This window comes from Diabrotica virgifera, chromosome 7 (assembly GCF_917563875.1).
Source record: "Diabrotica virgifera virgifera chromosome 7, PGI_DIABVI_V3a".
Classification (NCBI taxonomy): Eukaryota; Metazoa; Arthropoda; class Insecta; order Coleoptera; family Chrysomelidae; genus Diabrotica; species Diabrotica virgifera.
The window spans coordinates 106,392,566-106,419,825 of NC_065449.1; the positions used below are offsets into that span (position 1 = coordinate 106,392,566).

The 27,260-nt window shown below is 32.0% G+C and overlaps 1 protein-coding gene across 2 annotated transcripts in view; it reads right to left on the reverse strand.

The window, feature by feature from the left end:
• Nucleotides 1-2,886: 2,886 nt before the first annotated feature.
• The window catches only part of LOC114333784 (equilibrative nucleoside transporter 3-like), a 74,836-nt gene continuing 50,462 nt past the window's right edge, over nt 2,887-27,260 (reverse strand). The window contains exons 6-8 of one of the 2 annotated variants that reach the window (XM_028283789.2): nt 22,005-22,093; nt 13,330-13,526; nt 2,887-3,153 (exon numbers count right to left, since the gene is read on the reverse strand). In XM_028283789.2, coding sequence (XP_028139590.1) covers nt 3,045-3,153; nt 13,330-13,526; nt 22,005-22,093 — 395 coding nt within the window. In that variant the 3' untranslated portion in view covers nt 2,887-3,044. Of the gene's footprint in view, nt 3,154-13,329; nt 13,527-16,204; nt 16,345-22,004; nt 22,094-27,260 lie in introns of those variants that run through there. The other variant, XR_007699330.1, reaches the window with a different exon arrangement.

Consider the following 27,260-nt stretch of genomic DNA (forward strand, 5'->3'; position numbering starts at 1 on the left):
TTCATATCGGCAATTCATACATTTGTTATGCATTTTAAAGCATATGCACTTAAAATATGATCGTTTCAATATTTTTGAGTTGCGTTTTTGTGGCGACTTTATTAGAACATAGTTTATTCGATTACATGAAATAAACTTTAACTTTAACTTAAGAATATCCGTCAGGAAAATCATAGCATGTAATTTGTCTTAAAAGAGAACCACATGTAACGCTGATGTAAGCCTCCTTTAGGTGTGCCCATTAATTTCTGTTTGTTGTTTTTTGCATCCATTCGTAACCAATTATTCGCTTGACGTCATCAGTCCATCTGGTTTGTGGTCTAAATCTACTTCTTTTATTGGCACTTGGACGCCATTTAACCATTGGCTTCGTTGAACGGTTGTCTTCCATTCTTCATATTGTGCCCTTCTCAGCTCTATTTTAAGATGGCAATCTTTGGATTGCATACACATGGAATCATGACTACAATTCCCTGTTGTTTTACAGTCAACAACTTACGGTTATAAAAACCAATGGTTTAATTATTGGTCTATAATAGTGACATTCCGTCTTACACAATGTGGAAACTACTTATGGAATAAAATTGTTTTTGTCCATATTTTAAAAAACCAAAAACAATGCCGAGAACCATCAACATTTAAATAGGCCCTGGTTGGGCTTATCTAAATACTTACCTGGGTAAATACCTACTTACTGTTTCTACCGTAACAAAAAGGCACGTCACAAATTAAATCTCAATATTCTGGGACCAAAAATAGTTCGATTTAACCTAACTTCCACATTACAAAAGTTGAACACAGTACTGCTTGAAGTTACAAAATGAAAATCGATTTTTTCCAATATATCGAAAACTATTAGAAATTTTTTAACCAGTGTATATTTTACGTTTTTGACAAATCCACCACATATTTATAAATGGTTAAGTAAGATTATAGAGACTGTCGTATATGATGTACAACCAGGCCCGGCCCTAGGGATTTTGCCGCCCTGGGCAAGATCGGCGACCACCGCCCCAAAAAAACTCAAATATTTTATGTTCATGTCGTTTCAAATTTCACTATGGCTCTTAATTTGCTGAAATCTATCACTTAATGCATTAACGGTTGTGTCTATAATTTTTAAATAGAAATCAACTTTATATCGTGTCTCTTGATCTAGGTCCATACTTTCACCTTCAGCCTCATCGCTAAATTGCCTTTTCACTTTTCTCTTTCTTGCTAATACTGTGTCTCCGATTTTCGGGTTCTCAATTTCTAACTCTTTTGCGTCTGTCAAATAACCCTGGAATTTTAAATCACTTCCATGAGATTTTAAATTGATACACTCCCATATCAATAATCTGCAGTGATTTACTGACTACGTTGATGTGAAGTAAAATGTCATGCCATATTACCACAGAGCAAAGAAAAGTAAAATAACGGATTTGATTTGCCAAACAGCTTGCCTCATGAGCAACCATTTTATCGTTATTATTGACACTGATTTCTACAAGAGCATCGTAGATTTCTTTAATTTGGTATCTGATGGGAGTAATTGCATCAATTCTACTTTCCCATATAGTTTCGGACAAATTCTATAACGTTAGGGTAGGCTAGAACTATGATTTTTCAGTATAGCCCAAAGATGAAGAGATGCTGAGAAAAAATTGTAAATTTTGTCACCAAGAAAAAGGAAGAAACTGCAAATTGAGAGGCTTTAACAGCATCGTTCACGACTATAAATGTGAATAGCTAGAACATTGTACAAAAAATGCTCTAGGATTTATTTTCACAATTATGTTTTGAACTCCCAAGTTCTTCCCTTTCATGTTTGCAAATTATCATATTCTTGTCCTCTCATATCTTCCAAATGTATTCCCAGTTCATTCAGTTTTTGCAAAATATCTTCTGTAAATCACAAGCCTGTGGATTCAGGTACAGGCACAAATCAAAGATCTGCAATTTTAACACTTTGTGAACATTAACCTATATCGACAAAACGTACAACAATAGTTATCTGTTCAATTCCAGAAATATCAGGTGTACAATCTAAAATTATGCCATAATACTTTGCTAATTTGAGAAAGTTTTTAATTTTGATTTGGTCATGGAGGAGCTGAATAATTTCGGTTTGAATACGTTTTCTCAAGTAGTAACGCTGCTTGTTACTACCATTCGTTGTTCTTCTAATGTGCTTTTGTAAAACAAAATTAAGTTTTCTAAAGAGCTCAACAAGCTTTAAAAAGTTACCTTTGTTGTGATGACAAATTTTATCAGAATCGCCCCTCACTATTCTGATCCCACTATTCTTATGCGATGAAGAAGAAGGCGGCATTGTCTATCTCCCGTAGAATGAACCTTGCAATTGTTATTGTTTCACTTATTTAATTCTCGTTTTTACAGTTGCGTATTTACTGCTTTTATTCATAATATTGATTTTTTAAAATAATAAAAAACGAATTTATTATTTCTTCAATATCAAAAACTGGCTGTCCTCTAAAATTTGCCGCCCTGGGCACCCGCCCAGTTCGCCCACCCCTGGGGCCGGGCCTGTGTACAACAATGGTGCTAATACTGAACATAGTGGGACTCCAGCTTATGGAGTAAAGGGTGTTAAGTGGTGATCACATATTTTTACTCTAACAGTTCCGGTTAATCTCATAACCTTTAAATTTTTTTTAAATTACAAGAATAACTTTATTTTAATCAGCTTCTGTACAAATCCGTCATGCCAGGCTCAATCAAAGGCCTTTTCAACTTCAAAGAATGAGGCTATGTAGCTGTTGTTTATTGTTTGGGATACCATAGTGATGAAGTATACTAATGAAGAAGTTTTAGTAGTTACTTCCTTTTAATAGTAACTTTTTAACTTATCTGAACAGATAATACGAATGTGAAAGAAATAAATATAAAAAAACATAGATATTTATTAAAAAAAACAATTTTATTTACAAAAATATAGACACAATATTTTTAATTAAATAATGATGTACTCGATTTGTGACGTTTGAAGTGTACCGTTTATAATTCATATTAGTATGAATACCAATATTTCAGATTCATCTTTAAAGCAGCATGACTGTAAGGAATCCATTAAAAGTTGATGCTGCGATTACTAAAGATAATGTTAAAGTAACTATTTTTAAGCCAACTTCCGGCTTGTCTTCTGAAAACCTAAAATAACATAGAAATTATTTATTAGCCTAGGTATTACCTAATACTTTAATATTATTAACTAATTATTTATTGGCCCAAACATTGTACATATTGTACCAGCATTACATTACTTGTGAATTTAGTGCGCAGATTGGTCAGGGGCGTCATTTGATAGGGGGCAGGGGGGGCATTTGCCCCCCCCCCTGACCCTGAAAATTACTGAAATTTACAAAAAATAGATCAATTTTGTATTATGTTTGCATATAAATGTATTGTATATATAATGCTTGCCCCCCCCCTATTAACATTTCAAATGACGCTCCTGAGATTGGTGCAAATATTATAGGAATTGTGCATTTAATGATAGAAGCATATAATTGGGACCACACATACTACACATTTAAAGGTTCAAAATTTGATAGGAAGCTATCTCAGATTTTACTTTTTACAAAAATGGCGGGCATTCAAAATGGCGACAATACATTATGTGACTAACAGCACGATAACTTTTGAACGAAAAGTCCGATTTCAACCAAATTGGGTATATAGGTTCTTTTTTTAAGTAAAAGATTGAGGTCGTAAAACGGAAGAATCAGTTTACCAGAATTTGTGTTTTTCCTGATTTTTTATGTAAAAATAATGTTTTTTTTTTCAATTCTTTCACCCTGTATATATTGATTTTTAAAAAAGGTAATACCGGCATTAAAAATAGCGTAAAAATATTTTTTAGGAAATATTTCGAACTTTTTAGTTATGTTAATTACCATTTAATAAATGCATAACTTATGTGCCTATGTGCGGCAGATTCGTTCAAATATTATAAGAATTATTGTGTATTTCATGGTAGAAGCATATAATTTGGACCACATATACTACACATACAAAGGTTCAAACTTAGATATGACGCCACCTCAGATTTTGACTTTTAAAAAAATGGCGGACCTTCAAAATGGCGACTATACATATGTGACTAATAGCACGATAACTTTTGAACGAAAAGTCCGATTTAAACCAAATTGGGTATATAGGTTCTTTTTTGACGTAAAAGATTGAGGTCTTGAACCGGAAGAATCGGTTTACCAGAAGTTGTGTTTTTCCTGATTTTCTATATAAAAATGTTTTTTATTTTTTCAATTCTTTCACCCTGTATATATTATTTTTCAAAATTATAATACCGGCTTTGAAAAGACCGTAAAAATATTTTTTAGGAAATATTTTGAACTCTTTACTTATGTTAATTACCAACTAATAAATGGATAACTTATCTTCACATGTATCTATGAACCTATGTGCGGCAGATTCGTGCAAATAATATAAGAATTATAGTGCATTTAATGGTAAAAGCATATAATTTGGACCATACACACTAAACATACGAAGATTCAAATTTAGATATGAGGCTGTCTCAGATTTTATCTTTAAAAAAATGGCGGGTATTCCCGGCATAAATGGTAATTAACATAATTAAAAAGTTCAAAATATTTTCTAAAAGATATTTTTACTCTATTTTCAACGGCGGTATTAGCTTTTTGAAAAGTTAATATGTACAGGGTGAAAGAATTGAAAAAAAAAACAACATTATTTTACATATGAAAACAATAAAAACAAAACTTCTGGTAAACCGATTTTTCCGGTTCAAGAACTCGATCTTATTCATCAAAAAAAGAAGCTTGATGCCAAATTTGGCTGAAATCGGACTTTTCGTTCAAAAGTTATCGTGCTATTAGTCACATATGTATAGTCGCCATTTTGAATGCACACCATTTTTGTAAAAGGCAAAATCTGAGATGGCCTTTTATAAATTATGTGTATATGTGTATAAAGGTGGCCTTTATATGTGTAGTATATGTGGTCCAAATTATGCTTCTACCATTAAATGCACTATTAAATGCAATAATAATTCTTATAATATTTTCACGAGTCTGCCGTACATAGGTACATGTGTAGATACGTTATGCATTTATTAAATGGTAATTAACAGAACTAAAAAGTTAAAAATATTTACTAAAAAATGTTTTCACGCTATTTTCAATATCGGTATTATCTTTTTGAAAAATTAATACATACAGGGTGAAAGAATTGAAATAAAATACAACATATTTTTACATAAACAATAGGAAAAACACAACTTTTGGTAAACCGAATCTTCCGGTTCAAGACCTTGACCTTACCCATCAAAAAAATAACCTATATACCAAATTTGATTGAAAACGGACGTCTCGTTTAAAAGTTATCGTGATATTAGTCACATATATTGTTGTGATCTTGATTATTGATATGAGATAATATTTTTATATGTCATTTAATTTAATCAATGCATTAATAATAATCTAATTAATTTACCAGATCACATATCAATATGTTTTCAATCTCAGGGCTTTTTATAAAATTAATTACTTACATACGTGGCTTCTAAGTATTTCTTAATGGTTCCTAATCGGGATAGGAAAGAAAAGAGTAAAATAATAACACATATGGGTTACAATTGTAATCAAAATATTGTTTATTTTATTTAAATGGCAATCACTGCTTAATATTTGCTATATCTTATTTTTCTTAAACATAACATTTACACATGGGAATCTTATTTTCTTTTGATTTCCAATTGAAAGTTTTTATTAACATTTAACTATTATGATTTATTAGCAACAATTCTATTTAAGTTTGATGAAGCTTTTCTGATATTATTGATTATGTTTCTTCAATTTTAAATGTGGTATTTACTACGAAAAACCCATACATTCATGTCCAAACAAATGAGACTGACCTTTTTCTGGTGCACTGAGAATGTCTTCACACAAGACCCGTTTCCTGCTATCCTTGGCTGCAATCCAAACCTCGTCCTGGCTTCCAGTAATGTTCTCCTCTGAAACTAGCTCGTATAGCTCTCGTTTCCTGCTTCTGTCGTGATGCTGTGTTCTACCTTTTTCGAAACTGCAATCAGCTACCGGGAACTCTTGGCTCAAGGAGGTTCTTTTACTCTCAACCTGGCCTACCTCTCGTTCTACGATAGATACTCCACACTCACGGAACTACACAGGCTTTCTCACTCTCCGTACACTACCGTCTACCACTCGACTTCACTTCTCGACAGCTCAAAACATTCTGATCTCTATTTGTCATTCATTCCCCTACTTTCTAAATATCCCTTCCAGATTCACAAATCAAAATTCCACCACCAACTCTCATTCGCAGTATTCCTCAAAACCAATTTTTAAACTTTCTAAATATGCTTAATGGATTTCAAAGAAAATAGTTAATTCCCATTCTAAAATTACTTTCTACTATATACAAATTTTAATGACCTATTCTCTATTTCCACTTAGTCGTATTTAGCATCGGCTAATGACCGATCCTTCCGCGAACAAACGATAATGACCTATTAACGATTTCACTTGAGTCTTATTTAATCACTTCTTAAAATTAAATATAACAATTTGTTGTATACAGGTTGTTCTAAATTTATATGCCCGTGGTTGAGAAAATTGAAAATATTTTATATTAAATTGAATTTTGTCTATAATTATCAAATTTTAATTTTCATATCAAATAGAAATATAACAAATCCCCGCCTTGTATTCGATAAAATTTATCTGCATTTTTAAATAAATTTTCTCGAGGCAAAACCAACTCCCTGTATATTTCCTTACTTTAATCTACGTCTTATACCCCTTCTTCTTGTATTACTCTAATTAGTCCCACCTGTAGAGTAATTGTTTCCTTATTTTCAGTGTCCTCATCCTGTGTTAGAGTGTCGGCTATTATGTTGTCTTTCCCTTTTTCCCATATCAATCTTCTGTCTTTTTCCTCAGATTTTTCACATACTTTTACCGTGCATTCTGCATCCTCGTTTTCATATGCCTCCTCTTCAAATGCCACTGTTTCGATCATATCTTTTTCGCTTTCATTTGTTAGCTTTATTTCTTCTTCTCCTGAGCTCATCTCTTCTTTTGAGGAATCCCAGTTTTCTTTTGCTTTTGATACTCTCAATTTTTCTTCTTCTGGGCTCAACTCTTCTTTTGAGGAGCCACAGGTTTCATTTTCTTTTGTCTTTTTCTGACTTTTTCTCCCTTTTCTTCTTTGTCCTTGCTTCGTTGCCAAATTCATTTCCACTGTTTGTTCTTTACCTGATTCGTCCGTATTTTGTTTCTCCTGTTCCTTGTCCTGTTCATTTTCTTTTTCTTCTGTTAGATTCATCGTATTATTTTTAAAATCTATCACTACATGTTTTTCTGCCAATTCGTCAACTCCTACTATCATGTCATGTGACATGTTTGGCATTATTACACATTGTAGTGCATACATCTTCTTACCCAGTCGTACTATTACTCGTATGCCTTCATTTATAGTTGCCAATGTCCGTTTGTTTGCGCCCACTAAATTTACCCTAGGTATTTTGTAAATTAAATTTGTTAAGTTAACTTCTTCTATTAGTTTTCTGTTGACCAATGTTATTTCAGATCCAGTGTCTATCATAATTTTAATTGGTTTCTCGTTGATAAATCCATCCACAAATTTTAAATTAACTCCATTTTTCTTTTCGTTGTTTCCTGCCAATTTAATAAACTCCTTGGGGTTACAAAAGATTCCTGTTTGATTTTTGGTTTTTAGTGAGCGCCGTCGTGAAAAAACGCCGGTTGCTCATCGTTGTTTATATTTTCGTCATAATGTCTCTCTCCGTCATATTCATCTGTCTGGGTATTATTTACTTCTCTTCTATTTTCTCTTGGTCTGTCGGATCTGTTTCGGTTTTCTCGATATCCCTGTTCATTTTGCCTACCATTATTTCTGTTTTCTTGATTTGAGCGTGTGGTGTTTCTATTCTGGTATTCTCGATTTCTGTCCTCATTCCATTGCCTATTTCTTTGTTCATAATTTCCTCTTCCGTTGTCTCTATTTTCGTTTTCCCTTCTGGGATTGAAATCTCGTCTTGTATAGTCCCTCCTATTTTGATTTCTATCTCTGTAATCTTGTGTTTCTCGGGGCCTGTAATCTTCTCGCGACCTTCTTGATTTTCTTTCTCTTATACGTGATTCTCTTATTTGTAGGAATTGGCATAAACTATCTATGTCTTTGTAGTTTTGCAATGTGATATGGTCTTCCAGCGTTTCTTCGAAATGTCTTGCAATCAGTTCGACTAATTGTTCCGATGAGTAATTATATTGTAAATGTTTTGCGTTATAGTAAATTTGTAATGCATATGTCCTTTCTGATATACCCATCCTATCATTGTATTTCCCATTTTGCAATTCCTTGTTAATTTCCAATTGTTGGACTTTTCCCCAGAAATAATTCAAAAATTTTTGTTCAAATTGTTGCCAACTGTCAAATTCTTCTTCTTTGCAATCGAACCATAGGCTTGCTTCATATTTTAGATGGTTTCTGATAGTTTCTTTTGCTGTTTCGAAATTTCCGATGTGCTGTATTTTCTTTTTCAGGCTATTTATGAACGGCACTGGGTGTAATATTCTTACATCCCCGCCAAACCTTATCTTCATGTCATCTGTGCTATGTATAACCATTTCTCTTCTTTCTCCTACATTTTGTTGAATATTGATTTCCGCAATCTTTCTTTCCATTTCTTCTCTGATTGCTTGAATAGCATTTTCCAACTTGTTTTCCAAACTTTCCATTTCTTTTTTCTGGCAATTCGTTAACTCCTTCATTTTATTTTGAATTTTCATTTCTTGTTCTTTCATGTGGTCCTTCATTCTCATTTCTTGTTCTTGCATGTGATCTTTAATTTTCATTTCATACTTTCCTATGCGTTCCTCCATTTTCTTGTTGTTCTCTTCTATTGCTTGTTTCATTTTTTGTTGTGTTTCATCCATTTTTTGATCCAATTTTTGTTGTGTTTCATCCATTTTTTGTTGTGTTTCATCCATTTTTTGATCCACTTTATCCATTTTCTTTGATGCTTCATCCATTGCTAGTTTTGTTTCCTCCTGATTTTTCTCCATTGTCCTTTTTGCTTCATCCATTGCTTGTTTTGTTTCTCTTTGATTGTCATCCATTGTTCGTTTTGCTTCATCCATTTTTTTTGACTGTAGTTGCATAAGTTGTAATATCTTTTCTAATTCTGACAATTCTTTTTTTCCTGTTTCCATGATTGTTGTGTTTAAAATATCTTCTTGGTCTGAATTATTTTCTTGATTTGAATATTCTTTTTGTTTTTTGTTGTCTTTGCTTTGGCTTCTTGTCACAGACATTTGTTTTCAAGAAGTACTGTCCCCGCCAAATATGAAATTTTACTAGTATGTTACCAAGACGACTTTTTCTCACCCAAATATTATAAATTGTCAATAAATATATCAAATGTAAATATCGTAAAAATAAAATATTAAATCAGTTATGTAAAATTTGTACCTAAAGAGATCTAAAATTTTATGTTATCAAATGTAAGTATCTCACTTTTTACCACAGGCATATAAATTTTCAAATACCGGCTTTACTCTTTCTATCCTTCAAATTTGCCACTAGAAATACTTTACAATGCCCTCCACGTTGGACGACAGTTGTTGTGATCTTGATTATTGATATGAGATAATATTTTTATATGTCATTTAATTTAATCAATGCATTAATAATAATCTAATTAATTTACCAGATCACATATCAATATGTTTTCAATCTCAGGGCTTTTTATAAAATTAATTACTTACATACGTGGCTTCTAAGTATTTCTTAATGGTTCCTAATCGGGATAGGAAAGAAAAGAGTAAAATAATAACACATATGGGTTACAATTGTAATCAAAATATTGTTTATTTTATTTAAATGGCAATCACTGCTTAATATTTGCTATATCTTATTTTTCTTAAACATAACATTTACACATGGGAATCTTATTTTCTTTTGATTTCCAATTGAAAGTTTTTATTAACATTTAACTATTATGATTTATTAGCAACAATTCTATTTAAGTTTGATGAAGCTTTTCTGATATTATTGATTATGTTTCTTCAATTTTAAATGTGGTATTTACTACGAAAAACCCATACATTCATGTCCAAACAAATGAGACTGACCTTTTTCTGGTGCACTGAGAATGTCTTCACACAAGACCCGTTTCCTGCTATCCTTGGCTGCAATCCAAACCTCGTCCTGGCTTCCAGTAATGTTCTCCTCTGAAACTAGCTCGTATAGCTCTCGTTTCCTGCTTCTGTCGTGATGCTGTGTTCTACCTTTTTCGAAACTGCAATCAGCTACCGGGAACTCTTGGCTCAAGGAGGTTCTTTTACTCTCAACCTGGCCTACCTCTCGTTCTACGATAGATACTCCACACTCACGGAACTACACAGGCTTTCTCACTCTCCGTACACTACCGTCTACCACTCGACTTCACTTCTCGACAGCTCAAAACATTCTGATCTCTATTTGTCATTCATTCCCCTACTTTCTAAATATCCCTTCCAGATTCACAAATCAAAATTCCACCACCAACTCTCATTCGCAGTATTCCTCAAAACCAATTTTTAAACTTTCTAAATATGCTTAATGGATTTCAAAGAAAATAGTTAATTCCCATTCTAAAATTACTTTCTACTATATACAAATTTTAATGACCTATTCTCTATTTCCACTTAGTCGTATTTAGCATCGGCTAATGACCGATCCTTCCGCGAACAAACGATAATGACCTATTAACGATTTCACTTGAGTCTTATTTAATCACTTCTTAAAATTAAATATAACAATTTGTTGTATACAGGTTGTTCTAAATTTATATGCCCGTGGTTGAGAAAATTGAAAATATTTTATATTAAATTGAATTTTGTCTATAATTATCAAATTTTAATTTTCATATCAAATAGAAATATAACAATATATAGCGCCATTTTAAATGCCTGCCATTTTTGTAAAAGGCAAAATCTGAGATGGCCTCGTATCTAAATTTGAACCTTTATGTGTGTAGTATATATGGTCCAAATTATATGCTTCTATCATTAAATGCACAATTGTTTCACATATCGGCTGCACTAATTTGTGTTTTTAACGTTAAAAGGTACACTTGTAGTAAGTTTATCTAAAAAAAGTCTGAAACTGGAGAAAATATGTAGTTTTCATTTCTTATAAATAAATTAATCTATTATTACAAAACAAAAGCAAGCTTGACATTTAGTAATGCATTAGTTAGATGGCTTTACTCGAGTTACTTCGGAACAAAAAAAGAATGAAGAAAATTGCTCCATGGGAAGCCGAGAAAATGCATTTTTTTAACGTATACCGATTTTGAACTTTGAGATTACATTTTCTCCAACCTGATTTTTGATTGGAATTTTGCTATTTTAGGCAATTTTCACTCGTAATATCGATAGTTTTTATTATAATAATATATGTTATGATTATTTTAAAGATATGAAAATTGGTGTGAAGAACGAGGATAAAAATAAAAAGGTGGCGGTTTGAAAATTATGATCCTATTGTTTATACAGTCCGTCTAATTTACTTACCGTTTCACGTCATTATCTACACCAGAGATCTAAGTTGACATAGTTGCCAAAGTATAAAAAAAACCTGAATCCATTTTAAATCAAATAGATCACATAATTATTGTAAACGTGGATTATACAACAAAACAAATTAATATTCAATGTAAATAAATAAACTTTAAAAAGAGAGAACAAGAATTAAGGTACAACCTTAAGTTAAAGTAAATAATAAAAACAGTAAATAGAATAAAACAAATACTTATAGTAAAGAATATAAACAAATATGAAGTGTCATCATTGCAACTGTCAAATAAATGTTACCAATTTATTCTAAAATGTCACCTTAGTTCGATTACAGTTACAATGTGTTCCGAGCAAATGTGCTTCATAAACACGCTTTATAATCCATTTATACAAATTAAATGAAACATATGTAGTATTGTGTATGTCTTTAGGATAACATTAATATAAATCTTCAAATATTATTTCTACACGTATATAATAAAATATGTCTAATGGCTGTAATTCCAATGTACTAGGCAAAATGGTACCGCTTAAATATTTCTTGTTGGTATCATGTGACGTCACAGGCCTATGACGCGGATGACGTGCAACGGTAAGTAAATTAGACGAAGTACTTATACCTTTGTCGTAAATACCGGTCACCTTTAAGCGGTTGTATCTCAGGAACCACTCATCACAATTAATCGTTTTTTCTTTTAAAAGAAGCGTCCTGCAGCTTTTTTCCAATACCTTTTTCATGATTTAATTTAATGTAATACTTCCAGAGATATTATATTTGTTTATAAGCCAAAAGATTGTTTGTGATTTTAAAATATTTCTGAGGCCGCTTAAGTAGTCAAATTTAAATTCTGCAAAGTACATTACATAGGTACAGTGTCTTTTTATACACGAATTATAGTTATTCTTATGTATGATAATTATTGTGGTTATTATTGCGACCGTACATTTTTAATTAACAATTCAATTGTTTCTAAACTGTTCATTCAATTTCCATTGACTTCTGTAATTATAATCTATAGGAAAAGAGCTTTTATGCTACCAAGTTATTTAATTATTGATAAACAATTACTATTCTAAAATTTTAGTTGAAAATTAAAGATTTTGTTGGAAAAACCCGCATTTTCCGGGGAAAACTTTCGCCGAAGTAAATCGGGAATGAGATTTTATTTCGGGAAGAATTTATTTGGGTGTTTTTGGTGCAAAGTTAAAATATTTGCAGTTATAGAGCAAATATCGAAAAAAAAAAACACGATTTTCGGGTGCCATTTTGTTTATAAGAAAAGTAGCACACTATCTGCGGACTTTGCAAACCTATATTATTAATATATACAATCATTAGATTCGATTCCAGCAATAAAATTGCTGGTAAATAACTTTTCCTCGTATTTTGCTTATTAGCCCAGAGTATTATTTCGTATGCTTTAAATGATGACAAACGGGTAAATAATCATGGACTCAACTGTATGTGCCATTTTTAAGAGAATGGTCAGGACCACAGCTAGTGACATGTGACAGCATTGTCGTACTGTCAATCGCACATTGCTTAGGATTCATTATTATTAAAAACTAACCTCGTGTCACGACAACAAACCAACTGGTTGTTTGACAGGTAAAAACCCGGTGAGTCTACAAGCACCTGCTGCCAGTAAAATATTTGTCGATTTTATACTAGTCGGCCAAAATATATGTGTGTGCAAATAGCTTTAGTATAAAAATATAGCACGCATGTTATACTTACGATCTGACACTCATAAAGCCAACATGCAGCAGAAATCCCATGGACACATTAAATATTATATGGCCTAAAATAAACTCCCAATCATGATCGAAGATAACGGGTAAGTGTGTTCTTGGTTGTGCATTACAGAACAAGTAAAACGGTGTGAAACTCAGTCTTACCAACAAGAACAGTATGTACCACCATTTATTTGAATGCTAAAAAAAATAAAAATATAAAATATTAATAATTATTTACTAAATACACAATACAATACATTCTTCAAAATGAACTTGTCGTTTTCGGGGTTTGGATTTTATCTTTTTTGGATCACCTGTATTTGGGACTTTGTGTTAATCATTGGTTAGTTTTGGATCACATTTCTTATTTATTGAGACACATAACAAGAAATCTTAATAATTTTTTAAGATAATTTTCGGTTTCTGAAGAGTCAGTCATAATAATCAATACAATAAAAATCAATTCTGAAAAATCAAAAGTCCAAATCGAGCGAAGAATGTTTGTTAGTGCGTCGCGATAGTTAAGAAGTTTTCATAGTACCTACACCAGACCAGAATATAAGAATAAAAATGACAGTAATACTTAGTTACAGTAAGGTAAACCATGGAAAAATTCTACGAACAGAATGCCGAACTATATCATCTATTTGTAAATTGAAAACAAGCGTAAAACTCAATAATAAGAAAGAAATTATATAGCGCAATGCAAGAGTTGAATGTGGAAAAAAAAACTAATCAGATTAGTAAAACCATACCAAAGCAAAAGTAATAATGCAAAATCAACTGTCCGATGAATTTAACATTAACGAAGATCTAAAACAAGGCAATGGGCTTTCAACAATACTTTTTAACCTTGTGTTGAAATAAGTAGGAATCAGGAAAACTATAGATAGAGAAAATACAATATTTACAAAGATCACCCAAGTCGTTGCTTACGCAAATGATATAGACATAATCAGCTGAACATTAAAGACCTAGAAAAGATTTATACCTATTTGAAAGAAGCAGTACATAGGTACTATGGGTCTAGAAGTTAATGTCTCAAAGACAAAGAACATGAAAAAAACTCAGGAAAAATGTCAAACGAAAGGCACTCATATATCTTAGAGAGGCCAAAAAATTTTAAGAAGTAGACCATTTCGAATATTTAGAATCAATAGTTACAGAAGGAAATAAAAACAATGATCAGGTAACAGCGAGAATTTCATTTGGAAACAAACGCTTCTACAGCCTAAATAAGAAAATTAGTATCAATTAATTCAAAAGTAAAAATATACACAACAGTTATGAGACCTGTTGTAATGTATATATTTCCGGTCAAACCCGATTTCAGGACAAACTAGTTTGGCCTAGGCCAAACTAGTTTGTCCTAAGCGCGTAAATTTTTACGGGCCAAAAATATTGGTTTTTGCAATTTGTGATTAAAAAAAAATTGTTAAAAAAAAATCGGACCCATTTTTACGTGGGCGACTTCTTGAACCTTATTCTGGGATGTCTCACGAATGTGATTATGCAAAAAATCTCATGGGAATATTTTTTCTAACGAACCCGCCGTTTTCGCCTTGTCTATACTGCAGTGTTTAACATTGTTGTTAGTGAATAAATTTATTTATTTTTCGGTACTTCCTAAATGTCAATAGAGAATGGAAACTTGCATTGTTTCGGAAAAAATCAAACAAGGTTATATTTTTCTAAAACTTTTTTTGTTAGTTTATAATATACATGTTAAGGTAAAAAGTTCTACTTACAGATTTAGCCGCTAATTGTTTATTAATTGTTAAAACAATAATAATTGTTTTTATTTTAAAAATATCGTAGAATTCATCATTTTACTTTGATAAAATATATTTTTGTTTAGTTTTTGATTATGCTGAATCCGAATATGGCATTAAAATTTGAAAATTTTAAAATTTTGAGCTCTTATACAGTATGTCTGCGTAACTAGGAACCATACGGGACATTTCTTAATTATATATTTTGTGATAAAAAGTTATTCTTCATAAAATGCTCTGCATAGTCTAAAACAGTGATACTCAACCTGCGGCCCGCGGGCCACATGCGGCCCTCTAGCCTTTTTTATGCGGCCCGAAGGCTAAGTAAATGGCCCTGTGATCAAATTATTTGTCAAATTTCACGTGTTTTTCAAATTATTTGATAGTGTGCCGATGTGTTTGAGGCGCATTTAGGTATTATTAACTTTTAATAATAAATTATTAAAGTTAATGAACAAATAGTCATTTTAAAAATAATCAATATTTATTTACTACATTGCAACGACCCATTTAGTAATCACAAGGGAAATTCAAGTCCAGATTAACAAAAAAAAATTTAAAATAAAATTGTGACCTTGAAACAACACCCTCTATATTAAAATTTTCAAAGTTCGTCTACACATTTGAAAAGAGCACAAAAAACTAAGTTTATTTGCTCGTTTCAATTTTTTGCGCAGATAATTAATGACATTAATTTTGAAATTATATCGAAATTTTTGTTTTGAAAGTTCCGAGTTCTTAAAACTTCGACATACTTAATTTCAAAATTAAAGTCATTAAATTGTCTGCGCAAGAAATGGAAGCTCCATTAAAGTTCTTTCCAAAAATGTGCAAACGGATTTTGAAAATTTCAATATACAAGATGTTGTTTCAAGGTCACAATGGATTTATATTTTTGTTTAATCCGAACTTGGATTTTTCTTCTAATTAGCAGTTGGGTGGTTTGGGTTCTAAATGTGACATATGTGTACCAAATATCAAAAAAATATACAAGGTGGTTATATAGTTATGGGTCCAAAAAGAAGTGGTCAAAATCGACCCTGTAATTAGGTTATAAAGTCGGTGGAGCAATAAATTTAGTATGTCTAGAACCGCCTCATTTACCTCTATTCACCATTGAAGTATTTCCGTTTCCCAACTAAACACTCTGTATACTACTTCATCTTGATTGCGGCTCGCAAGCTGTGGCAATAGCTACTATGTGGCTCAGGAAAGAAAAAGGTTGAGTGTCGCTGGTCTAAAACCTAAAACTCAACCATCAGATATCAAATTTTATTAATTTTATACTAAATATGTCAAAACTATGAATTTCGGCAAAGAGTAAAGTACCTTTATATTTCAGAATATCAATAATTTTTATTATGAAAAGTTATTTGGAATTAAAAACTAAGTTTTAGTATCCAATTACATCCTTTTAATTAAAAAAAATTGCAAATTGTTCTCAAATTACGAATAGCCAACATCATTTTATTAAAATTATGATAAATATTCTATTACCAATTTTACGAAAAAAAGTTATTCTCCATAAAATGCTCTACCTGGTCTAAACTCTGAGATGCAATCATCAGATATCAAACTTTTTCAATTTTATACGACGAATCTAAAAAAATATAAATTTCGCTTAACAGTTTAGAACCTTTATAGTTAATAATATTTCAATTAAACGTATGTAATTGAATATTAAAATATAGTTTTTAATTACAAACAACTTTTCTTCAATAACAATTTTCGATTTTGTGAAATATAAAGGTACTTTACTCTTGAGCGAAATTCATATCTTTTGACATACCTCGTATAAAATTAATAAAATGTGATATCTGATGGTTGCATCTTAGATTATATATGATGCAAAACATTTTATCAAAAAGGTTTTTTCGTAACACCAATAATCAAAAAGTTATCAATAGGTTGCAAGTTACGCAGATATTCTGCATAAGAGCCCAAAAATTTTTTTAACATTTAATATTTTTTAAGCCTGTTAATAAATGTATTTTAGGTAAGTAGTACAGAAGAAAGTTTTGATGACTTTGTACAAACATTTTTTTAACTGATATTTTTCGGATTTTGTATTACATTTTTTTATCTTTCTCAATTTTCTCAAAAAGAAGTTGTTTATTTTATGTCTAACGTAAAATAATGCAGTGCATCTCAAATATTACATTTTAAACTTTAGAAAAAACACCTATAGTCGAGGAAATGAAGCATTTTGGATCGCAATTTTTTCGTCCAGCATGGATTTCCTTGAAATTTTCACAGAAGGTAGGAAATAGTCCAAGGATTATTTTCTATATCATGCTGCTGTACGCTAAAACCTTGGGGGTAGTTGCCACCCCATCTCGGGGGTGAGAATTTTTTATTACATTTTAACCATGTAAATCGATGTAAAAACTAATTATAAGAAAAAAATGTTTTTTACATTTTCTTCGCAAAAATAATATTTTTCGAGTTATTCGTGGTTGAAAGTAACAGTTTTTCGACGGAAAAATCGACATTTTTAGAGGGTTTTTTGAGAATAACTCGAAAAATATGCATTTAATCAAAAAAACTGTAGATACCAAAATTGTATCTTTTAGTAACACAAACGAAACTGTTTTTATATAATATTTTTATGACCAATACAAACCGAGATACGGCATGTTAAAAGTTAGCTTTTTCGTTAAATGCATAATTTGAAATAATCCAAGCTAAATAACAGGAAAACTTTGCGTTTTTCCAGGAAAACTTACATGACGTTTTTTCAAGCATACAAAAAGATCTTTAAAAAAATGATAAAAAGTTTCTAGCATAAAAATTGAGCAACTTATGATAAAAACAATGTCGGTACCTGTTTTTCTCTACGAAAAAAACAGTGAAAACAACCCCCTAACTACCCTTGTAACTAAAAATTGGTCTTTGCCTTTCTGTAATTCCTTTTATGTTTATATTATCAATACACCCAAGAAGTTTGACCTATTTAAAAGGCCTAATTTTAGAAAAATTAGAGTTTAAAAAAAATTGATTTTTTGCCATTTTGCATTTTTTATCATTATCTTCAAAATATCTCCGAAAATACTGGAGATACAAGAAAATGATGGACTGCTAATTTGTAGCTTTCTCAATAGCTAAAATTTTCTTATGCCTAGATTTTCATTACAGTGAACAGTTAACGAGATATAGCTGTTTAAATCATCTATTTACAACCAAACATCCCCTTATTCGAGCCCTTTAAACCCACCTGAATTAAAAATAAAGGGATTTTACGGAATTTAATTTACACAGTCTTATTACTCTTTAAAAATCCTACAAAACTATTATTGAAAAAACTTTGTATCGCCAAAAATGAAGGAGGTATGTTTATAAAACTAATTTTTTTTTCGAAAAATTCGAATAGTCCCCTTATAGGGCATTTTCATTGTACCTATATAATACCACAGAGCCGGTTCGTATACTGGATGACTAAAAAACTATTTGTATGTGTATTTTTATATATTTGTAAATTCGTATTTTTGTGTAAATAAATGTTTTTGTAATTCTTTTCTAATTGTAATTCTAATACTTTTTTTCGGTATAGATCTATTAAATTGTCTACTTATAAAAATTGCAATGTTATTAAGGGTGGTTTTTAAGGGTTGAAATATTATAATATTATATCCTAAAGCATAAAACAATCATTATTTAACCAGTCAAAACCAAATATTACCTATATTAAAGTTTACAATGTTTTTATATAATTTTTGAAAATAAGGGTAGTTTACACCCCTAAAAATAATCAACGCCCTTGAGCATGATATAAAATATGAAGTACAGGGTAAGATGATCCTAACCCCAAATTTTTATGTAAATTGGTGCAAGCCGAAATTATTCTTTTAGGAAAGTAAACTTTTCATATATAGCTCCAACAAGGGTGGTTTTAAGGGTTGAAATATTATGAGAGTATATCTTAAAGCACAAAATAATCATTACATACCTAATAAGAACCAAATGTTGACAATATTAAAGTTTAAAATGTTATTTTGTAATTTTTTACAATTAGGGGTGGTTTTCAGCCTTAAAAAGTCAAAAGCGTAAAACGACTCAATATAAAAAATGAACTAGAGGGTGAAGTGAGCCTAATCCCAAATTTTTGTACAAATCGATGCTGGACGAAAAAATTGCGAGGTTTTGCCATTTTTCCAACTTCATTTCCTCGACTGCTATAAAATTGTAATATATCTGTTCAAGCCTAAGTAATTTCCTCTGAAAAAGATAATAATTGTATAAAACTACGAAGTTTTAAACAATTACATTTTTCGAGACGTGTCGCGTCGTATCATTGGAATTAAATTTTTGAGATTTTTTTTACTGAAACCTCCTTTAGTAAGTAGGTTGAAAAGTAAGTTGTGCAAAGGAACCCGCACAAACCTTATGGAAGATAGGTCCCAGTGGATTTCGTTCATACTTTGCGAAAATACCCTTTGAAGCATCCTGATAAAAAGTTCTCATGGGCACAACTCAATCGTATAAAGGATTTTCAAGATATAGAGGCCCAAACTCGGAAAATTATAAGATTTACGGGGTATTCCAATTCCGTGAGTTATTGGTTATTTGGCAACATGTAGAAGTTTGGATCAAGGAAAAGTACTAGTAGTCTAGGATTTTTTCTTGGATATCCAATGGCGACCTTTACTTTGACCTTGACCTTCAACGGACGTCATCTTCTAGAGTTTTAAGGGCTTTAGGCATTACATTGATATAAACAAATTACTCATGGGTTTTTGGGATCGCAAAACACGAATATGCCATCAGTATTAACCTCCGGATGGCGTGGTGGCCAGGGCCACTGCAAGGGACGTCATCCTCTAGAGTTTCGATGGTGTTTGGCATTTAATTGATGCAAATGAATTACTGGAGGGTTTTTTGAGGTCGCTATACACGAATATGCCACCAGAACCGACTCCCGGAGCACCTGGTTTCCAAGGTATAATTTTGGATAACAGTTAAATATTTGTAACATCGCTATATTAAATAATAATACAGTAAGTGAAAAATAAAAATATACTGAATGCAAGAAATATTTAAAATAACACTCTCGCGGCGAACTAATTTTGGTAGGAACATACGCTTAATAAATATTTCTAGCTAGCATCTAATTGATTCAAATTTAAAAATCCAATTCAAATAAACCATAGATAGGAAACAATACGTTATCTAAAATAAAAAGAACATTAGGGTTTGATATTGGGTAAATCAACGTTCGAGGGCCATCGAACGATCTATATTGGGAGTATCTCTGAGAGAATATAATATACAAAATGAGGACGTGCGAAGCAGGACGAAGGTGGAAGATGTAATTGGACGAATTGCTCAAATGAAGTGGAACTAAATAGGACACTTGGCACGGCAAAACAACGACAGGTGGACGAGAAACATTGTACATTGGAGACCACGCAAGCACAATCGTAGTAGAGGAAGACTATTACAAAAACGATGGTTGGATGACATCAAAGCAAAAATGGGGAGAAACTGGCACCAAATAGCACAAACCAGAGAAGAATGGAGAACTCATGGAGAGGACTTTGTCCAAATATGACACTTATTAAAACACTTGGGTCGAATCTGATGGCGTATTGGCGTAAGCGACCCCAAAAAGCCATGAGTAATCCGTTTTCATCAATTTAATGCTGAAAACCCTCGAAACTCTAGAAGATGATACGCCATAGTGCATGTTCGGTAGTATGTATGTATGCATGTTCGACAACCACAAAAATCTAAGAGTAAACCATTTGATTCCTCCGAAACTCCAGAAGATAACCTGTCTTAAGCACCAGCTGCTCCTGTGTCTGTGCTAATCACGTATTTGTGTTCAGCAACCCCAAAAACCTATAACTAATCCGTTTGCATTAATCTAGTACCAGAGACTCTCTAAACTCCAGAAGCCCCTTTCATTGACCTTGGAAATCAGGTGTTCCGGGAGTCGGTTCTGGTGTCATATTCGTGTATAGCGACCTCAAAAAGCCCTCCAGTAATTCATTTGCATCAATTAAATGCCGAAAACCATAAAAACTCCAGAAGATGACGTCCCTTGCAGAGACCCTGGCCACCACGTCATTCGGAGGGCAATTCTGATGGCATATTCGTGTTTAGCGATCCCAAAATCCCATGAATAACCTGTATATATCAATTGAATGCCGAAAACCCCTGAAACTCTAGAAGATGACGTCCGTTGAAGGTCAAGGTCAAAGTAAAGGTCGCCATTGGATAGCCAGGAAAAAATCCTAGACTACTAGTAGTCTTCCTTGATCCAAACTTCTACATGTTGTCAAATATCCAGTAACTCACGGAATTGGAATACCCCCTAAATCTTATAATTTTCCGAGTTTGGGCCTCTATATCTTGAAAATCCTTCATATGATTGAGTTGTGCCCATGAGAACTTTTTATCAGGATGCTTCAAAGGGTATTTTCCCAAAGTATGAACATAATCCACTGGGACCTATTTTCCATAAGGTTTGTGCGGGGTCCTTTGAGAGGTATATAAGTAAACTTGTATTAGTTGCACATTTTTAAATCATTTTTATGTAAGTTACATTTTCCGCCCACACTACGTACTTATGCACATATTTTTTTATAATACAACTGAAAGCTTTATATTCTTCTTTCATTTACGTTTTATAAAATATAATTCGATCAATTAGTTTAAAAGTTATGTTCAGTTAACTTAATCGCGCACCTCGCCGACCGCTGCCATACCTCTCCGATGTTTGTGAGAGGTGTGACTTTAGCGTTATTTGTTCAATAAAAAATGAGGGACCCACTGTTGGAGTAGAACTGTTTGATTGTTGTTTATTAAAAATGTCTTAATCAAATTACAAAAATTCTATCTTGTTTGAATTTTTCAGTAAGTAAAAACTTTATTGACCCCCTAGTAAATTAAAATACTTACTCACCGTAATTGAAAATCTGTGAGATAATACTCTTCCTACTATGGATGAAACTTCTGCTAGTAGAAAAACAAGCGCTGGTGTAAAAAATTTTTCTGCAATTAAACGAAAAAATTTACTTGTAAAATTACTAAAAAATACGCTACAATGGACTATAGGCTGATTCTAACAGACCTGCAAGGAAACGAGATTTTGGCTAAAAGAGTAGTCCACAAAAGTGGGAAGTGGTTTCTTCCCTTCCGTGGTCACTCCTGGTTAGTGTTGCCCAAATGCAAGACCATGACGAGACTTAGAGAGTCTTGGTCTTGGTCTTGCACCAATACACCTGGTCTTGGTCTTGGTCTTTGTATTGCTCTCCCGGTCTTGGTCTTGGTCTTGGTCTTGCAGCAAGAGTCTTGCAAGTCTCGCAGTTGCCCACTAGCATATTACTATTTATTAAACGTTACTTTAGATCTTAGAACAACGTAACAGTATAGGTACATTTTCAGCTTGACTTAACATACAGGGTTAGGCAGATAAACTTTCCTATTAAAAATATATCCAGAACTAAAGACAACAGAATCATGAAAATTGGAATGGAGTGTTTTGAAGAGTGATCTATTTAATGAAAATATTTTGTCTATTTCCTACTTCCAGTTATACCGGAAGTTGCTTATAACTTCGTTTTTTAAATGGGACACCCTGTATATTTTTACATTTCTGAATTCTCTTCCATGTCTTCTTTCTGAAATATGAGGTTTTGTAATATTATATAGGGTAGTTTAAAAGATAATTACGTTTTCTTATTAAAAGTTTACAAGGAAAAAGTTTTCCTGTAGTTGGCTGTAAACCATGTAATACAAATAAACAGTAAAATCCTGTAAAAAAGGTATATTTAAAGGTAATTTAATTGGTTATTTGACATCAAAAACTTTATTTATGTTCAAATGATTTTTAATATAGTCTAATATTGTTAAAAATTATTAGTGTAGCTAAATGTTGAATTTGGTATTCAGGGTTGGTCGAAACTCGGAATGAATATTTTCTGAGTTTTCTTAAATGGAACACCCTGTATTTTAGTATTGTAATAAAATGATATTTTATGGTACTTTTTTATTTCTTAAGCATTCTCTATACCTAACTGCCTTAATTTGTGCTTAATAGTTAATCGCACTTACAATCTTAACTACGTAGGTATTTTGATAGCTCAACAATTATTGGTAATTTTTAGGATCAGTCTAGATTTCTAGACTCTAGACTCTAGATTAATATGTATATATTTCCGAAAAATTATTTGCTATTGAATTATTTGCGAACATTTTATGTTCACGGCCAACCTAATAATATTTCACATATTTTTTGTTGCAAATAATATTTGGCTTGAATCACCAATAACTCACAAACTAAAGCAATTAGGTATAGTAAATACTTAAGAAATAAAAAAGTACCATATTATATCATTACAATACTAAAATACAGGATGCTCCATTTAAGTAAACTCAGAAAATACTCATTCCGAGTTTCGACCAACACTGTATTCTAAAATTAAAAATTAACTGTATGGTGTATTCCACGAATATACGACTGTTTTGGATTATCGCGACGACGAATATATTAGTATGCAACATAAGAAGTACGAAAGTATTTTGCCTCTAATAATTACTCCAATAAACAACAATATAATTTGCAATTTTCTTTCGTCCTTCATATTTTGCACAGTGAAATATCCGTTGTCGGGATAATCCAAGAGAGTCGTATATTCGTGGAATGGGGTATACTAACAATTCTTAACAATAGTAGATTATATTAAAAATCATCTGAACATAAATATAGTTTTGGATGTCAAACTACTACAAACAATTCTACAGGGTGTGAATATTGCTGCGAAATTAAGAAAAGAGTATATTGTACAACATGAGAGAAAAAAGACATATTTCTCACGAGCGCAGAAGTTTGTTGGCACGAGCCGAGGCACGAGGCGAGTGCCGCAAATCAAGCGAGGGAGAAATATGTCATTTTCTCTCGTGTTGTACACTGTACTTTTTCTATGGATGCGTTTTTGTCAAGAGTTCAAATTTCAAAATTAAATAATTGAGGTGCTTTTAGGTAAATTATATGCCTAAATTGAAATAAAATACATATTATATACACATATGTACTTAATATTCTTAATATTTATATACTTTATTTATATAAAATTATAATTCACAGTTGAATGGTCTTAAAAGGTAATTTTTGATAAGTTTTGACAAGTTTAAACACATTTTATTTGACAAAAATAATTGTGTTTGTATTGTGCATGTTACCATGAAATGGCGATCCTATGTATGTAAACCGGCGATGAACCCGTGAGAAAAAATATTTCTCACTGCAATGGCCGACTTTTCTCACTGCCTGGAAAATTGTTCGTTTTGAATATATGTAAGTAGTGAGAGAAGTTGCACATTGTATAGCATCCATAGAAAAAAATTTAATTATCTTTTAAACTACCTTATATAACATTACAAAACATTTTAACAACGAAGACATCGAGGAGAATTTAAAAATGTAGGTAAAAATATACAGGTTGTCCCATTCAAAAAAATGATGTTATAAGCAACTTTCGGTATAACCGGAAGTAGGAAATAGATGAAAATATTTTCATTAAATAGATCACTCTTTAAAACCCCTTCGTTCCAATTTTCATGATTCTGTTCCTTTAGTTACAAAACCAACCAAATTAATAAATGTATAAACAACTCACATCGGGTGGGGTTTGAACCCACGATCTAAACTATCCCTGCCTATACTCTCACTAACTGAGCTATTTACGATGTCCCACGGGAGTCAGTCTGTTTCTTAATAAACATTTGCATTTAATAACCTTACATGTGCTAAAACAGGGTTAAAACACAAAAAATCCAATAAATGGCATAAACTTAACTGTATTAAAGAATATTTGTCTAGAATGGTATTTTGTTTGACCCATTGATATCATTGCACATTCTGCAAAAAGTTTATATACGAGTATCTACGATAGTCTTTAGTCTTTAAACTGATAAGGAATAACAATTAAGTGGGTGTCGTATTATATCAGCTTTGGTGACATCATAACCAGTTTCAAAAGGATATTTATTACTGTCGGCGTCAAAACACAAGATTATTTTATGAAAGGAGCTATTCTCAAAATCTAGACAATTACAATGAATTTCAGAGCGAAGGCGTCGTCTGCTATTGTATAAGAAAGAATGTATTATAAAATATTTTATTTTTACATTGTACAAATTTATTATGACCTCTGAGTACGTGTCAAATAAATATGTCAAGTGTTCTTTTAACACTCGTACAGCGGTGCTTAGCTTCTTACGTAAACAACGGTGCGGGGTGCATTTGCACCCCATCTGTATATCCATTTTTTTTATATGTGAACGTCGGGAAAATTGATTTGAAAGATAATTAGGACTTGTTTATTATAGTATGAAGCATAATTTTACAAACAAAGTACCCATTTCTTCTTAAAAAAATTATTATCGTTGCAAGATAAACACATGAAATTTTTCACAGAGTGACCAACACAAAGTTTTTACACAAAATACAGTTATGTCGGGACTTTCGGTCTTTTTTCTCTGACATAAGTAACACCGACCTTGTCCCGTAGCTCTGTTAGCTCCAAGTGGAACACCAGAAATGTCCAATTCAGGATATGAAATTTTCATCATTTTCACAATAAAGTCATTTTTCTAAAAAATCACGTAAACGTAAAACGTCTTAGATGCTGCAATGGGTATAATGTGTTTAGAATTGAATTTAATGCGAATAAAAAAATTGACAAAAATCAAAAAAAATTATTAAAAAAGATAGGTGAGAAAAACGAGGTCAGCTGCACCCCGCACCGCCTTACGAGGGTTAATGTATATTTTGATTCACTATGTATGTTTATTGTGTTGTTCATAATGCGCATAAGTCCAATTTTCCAATTTTTTTTACCTTTTTTGCATCTAATAATCTCTAAGCATATACCCGAACTACTATATTCCCTAAAACGACACTCAATCCTAACTGCAAGACGCAAGAGTCTTGCAGGCTTAGTCTTGTTCTTGCTCAAGTCTTGCACGGTCAGTCTTGGTCTTGGTCTTGCTAAAATAAAGCGGTCTTTGTCTTGGTCTTGGTCTTGCGAAAATTCAAGAACAAGACCAAGATTGCAAGACCAAGACCGATTTTGGGCAACACTACTCCTGGTAGTTGATTTGATACGCTTCTTGACACCAGGGGGCAGAATTAGACGCCTATGCGGGTGATTTGGTAATCTGGTAAGAGGAAAATATGGTAATGTTCTATCTCCAAAAAACTTAAAATATCCTACTATAGTCCGTCCCATCTTAACTTTACAGTATAAGGAACATGCGAGAGTGAGTCCTTATGAGAGTTTTCGCGGAGATGCCGATTTGCGGATTCGCGGATTTGTAATCAAACATTATAGAAAGATTAAATTAAAACTACTTTAGAAAGGCAATCTACAATTTTAAAATTCATATACTGAATAACTATACAGTGATGAGCGCACTAATAACCGGCAAAATAACGCAAAAGATGCAAAACATATTAAGTTGTGAGATAAAAGAGATGAACCTAGTGGAGGTGTTAAATTTAGCGATAGTAACTTATAGATCGACATTATATTGATTGTTTCCCATCTTTAGACGTATCGGACGAGGTTGAAAAATATCACTGTCACAGTGACAATTTTAATTGACATACTCCTCTGATACGTCTAAAGTTGGGAAACAATCAATATAATGTCAATTTATATGTTACTATCGCTAAATTTAACAACTCTACTAGTTATATTTCTTTTTATCTCATAATTTAATGTGTTTTCCATCTTTTGCGCTATTTTGCCGGTTATTAGCGCGCTCATCACTGTATAGTATATCAAATAAACTTAAACGCATATGAATCCTAAAATTGTGGATTGCCTTTCTAAAGCAGTTGTAATTTAATCTCTCTAATGTTCGATTACAAACCCTTTTTTATCAAATCGGCATGTCCTCTCTAAAAACTCTTATAAGGACTGCATTGTCTATGTTCCTTATACTGTAAAGTCAAGGTGACTGGGAAAACCCATATATAGGTGGGGCGACTGGGAAAACTCTCTAGCAATTCTAGTAAAACAATAATACAATACAGGTTGTCCCAGACTAATTTATCCACGCTATATCTCTTAGACGAATAGAGATTTTCGAATGGGACAAAAGTGATATATTCTACTTGTAATACATTTTAATATGGCGTACAAAAAAATCA